The sequence below is a fragment of the Lycium ferocissimum genome, chromosome 7 (genome assembly GCF_029784015.1).
Source record: "Lycium ferocissimum isolate CSIRO_LF1 chromosome 7, AGI_CSIRO_Lferr_CH_V1, whole genome shotgun sequence".
Classification (NCBI taxonomy): Eukaryota; Viridiplantae; Streptophyta; class Magnoliopsida; order Solanales; family Solanaceae; genus Lycium; species Lycium ferocissimum.
The window spans coordinates 26174205-26178614 of record NC_081348.1 but is presented as its reverse complement, the minus strand read 5'-3'; the positions used below and the strand labels follow the sequence as shown (position 1 = coordinate 26178614).

At 34.6% G+C, this 4410-nt stretch overlaps 1 protein-coding gene across 1 annotated transcript; it reads right to left on the bottom strand.

Moving 5' to 3' along the window:
* Window positions 1-1350: 1350 nt before the first annotated feature.
* On the bottom strand, window positions 1351-2790 carry LOC132062635 (uncharacterized). The gene is made up of 2 exons (XM_059455167.1): window positions 2661-2790; window positions 1351-1988 (listed from the first exon to the last, which is right to left on the bottom strand). The coding sequence occupies exons 1-2, from the start codon at window positions 2715-2717 to the stop codon at window positions 1713-1715; spliced, it is 333 nt and encodes a 110-aa protein (XP_059311150.1). The 5' UTR covers window positions 2718-2790; the 3' UTR covers window positions 1351-1712.
* Window positions 2791-4410: the final 1620 nt, after the last annotated feature.

Sequence of the window (4410 nt, the reverse complement as noted above, 5' to 3'; positions counted from 1 at the left end):
GCCAAATATACCCCTTTACTATTGGACATGGGCCAAATATACTCCTATTGTTATACTATTGATTCAAATATATACCTCATTCATTAAGTTTGTCCAAGATGAACATCCAATTCTACGTGGCACTGACATTTGATGAGGTGGATGCTACGTGGCGTGCCACCTCAGCGCCTCTAACTCATTTTACCCCTACTCTCTATTTGTTCTTCCACCACTAAAATTTTCTTTCCTTTACCATCATTGCCACCATTACCGCCAGTCCGCCACCATGACCCCCTCAATTTATTTATCTAATGTGAACGGTGAAACTTTATCTTACATCCAGTGGCTCAAATAGCAATAGATTGCTCCGGTAAGTACACATAGTTCAAAATTTATTGCTCTAAAGATTATCATCAACTAGAGCCACTTCAATAGATTTACCTCCTTCTCCTTTAATTTCCACTCCGGTAAGTTTAGGGACGGATACCTTTGTCAAAAACTTCAACTTCAAGCTTCTTGGTTTAGGAGCTTGATCAACATCTTTTTCAGGGTTTCTGGAGACCAATGATTGTCTCAGATACGAGATTGGCTAATCATCTCAGATACGAGATTGGCTAATCAAATTGATTGTTACACTATCACGGGCTAAATGGATAATAGGAATAGTAGAAAGACCTCATCAAATGTCACTGAATGGAAGCAGAATAAAGTTTCATACTTCAAGTGAGATAAATAAATTGAGGTGGTCATGGTGGCAGTAATGGTGGCAATGGGAGGGTAGGAGAGGAAATTTTAGTGGTGGAAGAACAAATAGAGGGTAGGGGTAAAATGGGTTAGAGGCGCTGAGTTGGCATGCCACGTAGCATTCACCTCATCAAATGTCAGTGCCACGTAGGATTGGATGTCCATCTTGGACAAACTTAACGGGTGAGGGGTATATTTATAACGGCAGGGGTATATTTGGACCAAAAGTATAACGAGGGGTATATTTGGCGCTTTTCCAATAGTACAAGGGTATATTTGGCCTTTTTCCGTTTTAAATATATAATAATGTAGCTATGATAGGTAATTCAAATACAATATTTAGCTACTAGATGTAATTAAAATAAAGTGTAGTTATTAAATATAGATACCTCTTATATGTTCTCTACACAATGTAAAATTCCCATTTAATTTATCTCTCTCACCAGTGAGAAAACGACAGTTACAATATATTATCGTACATTTATCTATTTCTAAGGTCATTTGCCCTTTGCGTTTAGTTATCTTTCTTTTTGTGCTTTCGTTAATGTAATAAAACGGAAAAGGTGGAACAAATCAGGATTTTAACAGATGCAGTCATCAAAGCTAGTAAACAAATAGACATATATATCAATTTTCAAACCTCCTCTTAATAATTATAAAGGATAGAAAACTATGGCAAATTGGCATTTGGCAATTGGATTATATTTACAACAGTTGTTAGTAGTCACTGGATTTACTGATGCATCCGAGGTTTGATGTAATAGTCAATAAAGTGGATGCACCCGTACAAATTCCACTAGATGCAGAAATAGTTGAAGGATGTATGATTCTTGCGATACTCATCTGCTTAAGTCTTGATGGACACACATAATAATTCGATGCTTGTGCTGCTCGGAGATAACAAATATCTTGTGGGAACGTTGAAGAGCGAAACCTGGCTCGGACACCACATCGCCAAAATCCACATAAACCTTAAAAGGTCTAGTGCTTTAATTTGTATTTGGAGAAGTATCGACCCTATAAATATGTTCTTCCCTAGTGCATTCATCAACCTCAACAATCCAATGGCTCCTCCTTCCACTAACAATCCTATTACCTTCTGAAACACTAATTTTACTAACTAGTAACCCTTCTCCAATGGGTAGAAAGTAACCCTTGTGATCAAAATTTAACCTAGGTCCTTCATGTAGGGCGTTGTACCCTACAATAAATGCACCTTTAACACTACCACCTTGTTGTGCTGCTTCAAATACTTCTTGAAAATCCTCCAATTTGCAATCAATAAGTACAAAATCAGCTCCTTCATAGTTACTTGCCAATAAAGTTTTAACATCGTCACCAATCACAAACTCAACAAAATTTGCATAGTCTCCCAATAATGTTTCTCTAATTGCATGCATTTCTTGCTCTCGACGTAATATACACACCACCCGGCCACCAGTTTGTTGAGCCGCCGCTACTAAGCCTAGTAGCGCGGATCCGTGGGTGGCGGAGCATGCCATCACCATGAGCCGCAATTATTTCCAAGCACCATGGCGGATATGAACTCTGTTACATCAGGCGTATTTCCTCTTTCACCCTAAAATCTCCAAATAAAAATCAAATTAATGATGAGAATATTACTGAAGAAAGACGAGCTTTAAAACAAGCTCAAGTTATTATACACGGTATATAAAATGTTAAAATTGTTTCCTATGTATATATCTTTAAGTTGAATCCTTGATTTTTTATGTTATTTCTTTATATTTTGAATCTGTAAAAACGGACTCCGCCATTTGACATGCATATTATAGATTTACATAGCTAACCCAATTAACTTGTTTGGGATTAAGATGTTATATATAGCTATGTTATTGTTATACTACTGAAGAGAAAATAGCTAGAAATCAGAAAATGAGTACAAAGGAGAGGAAAAGATTAGATTGCGTGTTACTTACCATTTTTAGAGTTTTGAGAAAAGCATTGATAGCATTTTCAGCAGACCAGCAATCCATATTTCACGATTCTGCTGTTAGTGTTATTTTGCATTGTTTAAACTATTGATAGAAAGGGTTTACAAGATTGTCTTCCTTCAATTCTAAATAATGAGGTCAAGTTACAATAATAATTGCATAGGAACAACTGAGGGAGGTATTTATTGAACAAGATTTCAAATTTGTTGACCAAAGTGGAGAACGTCACTTTCTTATTAGTGTGTTAATGAGGAGTATTTTATTGGAAAAATTGAACTTATTCATATCAACGTATGCGACAAAGTAATAAGTGAAACACGAGTCTTTTGTATGAGAAATTTAATCATAATGAACTTTACTTCAATTAAAAAAAATCCAACATCAACTCAGATAGTGTCCAATTACCTACATTCTATTAATTTATTATTATTACATCTATTTATCACTTAATAGTGGTAACTTAAAATGATTTGATGTACGTACCTGTTCCAATTAGCTGTTCCCTATTTTATTTGTTTGTATGCTCCTGCCACCTAATAAGTTATGGTTAATCCATTAGATACGTTCTTATTAGGACGATAAAGAAAGTTATACTATCTTTATTTTTCTGGTTAGGTCAAGTCGCTATGATTCATCTAAACTCTTTCTAAGACCCGGAAAATTGAAAGGGAGAAAGAAAATAAGAACTCCAATAATATTAATTTGTATTCGGTGTTTACACTAAACTTATGACTACACGAGATATGTCATCAAATATAAATAATTAACATGTATTCTCGTCTTAATTTATGAGTTAACCCTGACTTTGTGGTCAATGAAGTGAATTGAGAACCATGACAGCTCAGGTTCAAATTTCAGCAGAAGTAAAACACTAGGTGATCTCTTCTCATATGTCCAAGCCTTAATTTGTAGATAGAGTTACTAGGTATTTGTGCTAGCTAATGAGAAGTAGCAAAAAAAAAGTAAAATTAATCGAAACGCTGCGGAGTTAACCTGGACATTATAATTATTAAATTATGCTATATGGTACTATAAATAGCAAAGGGATGCGAGTAAATATTTCTTATCTAAGACTCCTTTCTAAACTACTAGCAGTTTGTAGCCTAATTTCTCTTTTTCTCATGCATGCTTTCACTAGAATTTGGAGTCCTTTCTTGTGAAAAAATCACTTTAGTTTTCTGGAAATGGAAAAGTCTCTTTCTTCTCATTTTGATTCTCTATGGCATGGCAATAAACTAAGATATATATGGAATAGATAACACCTTGCTGAATTACTTAATTATTTATATACAGTCATATAGATAAAAACAATTTAATTGAATTAGGTTCGGCAGAACTTTCAGCAGGTAGGTAAGGCAGCACAAAGTACTCCGAATCCACAATTACTTCTCCCCATGTCTTGTCCTAACAAAATGACACATATAAAACTTTTTCTCTATTACGTATTCTTTAACTTTTCCTTTTAGACTAAAATATGATAGTATTAGTTTGGCAGGGTTAAACTATGTTTAATTGATATCGATTAATTATTAATCAGATTGGACACACGCGAACTCTCCCAAACTAAACTCTATTCTCTTCAATTAGGGTAGTATTCCAATCAGTTTAATTTATAGGTTTAATTTGTCTATTTCATTGAATATATGTATCTTTTGACCGGTACACGTCTAGTAATTTCATACATGATCTTCATTCCAATTTCATAGACAGCTACGCCATAGTTTTAAGTGGACAC

Excerpts from the sequence above, each read along its gene's own strand:
- LOC132062635 (XM_059455167.1), bottom strand. The coding sequence starts at position 2,717 with ATGGATTGCTGGTCTGCTGAAAATGCTATCAATGCTTTTCTCAAAACT. Across the intron at positions 1,989-2,660 it reads TTCTCAAAACTCTAAAAATG|GATTTTCAAGAAGTATTTGA; the intron begins GTAAGTAACACG and ends TGCAAATTGGAG.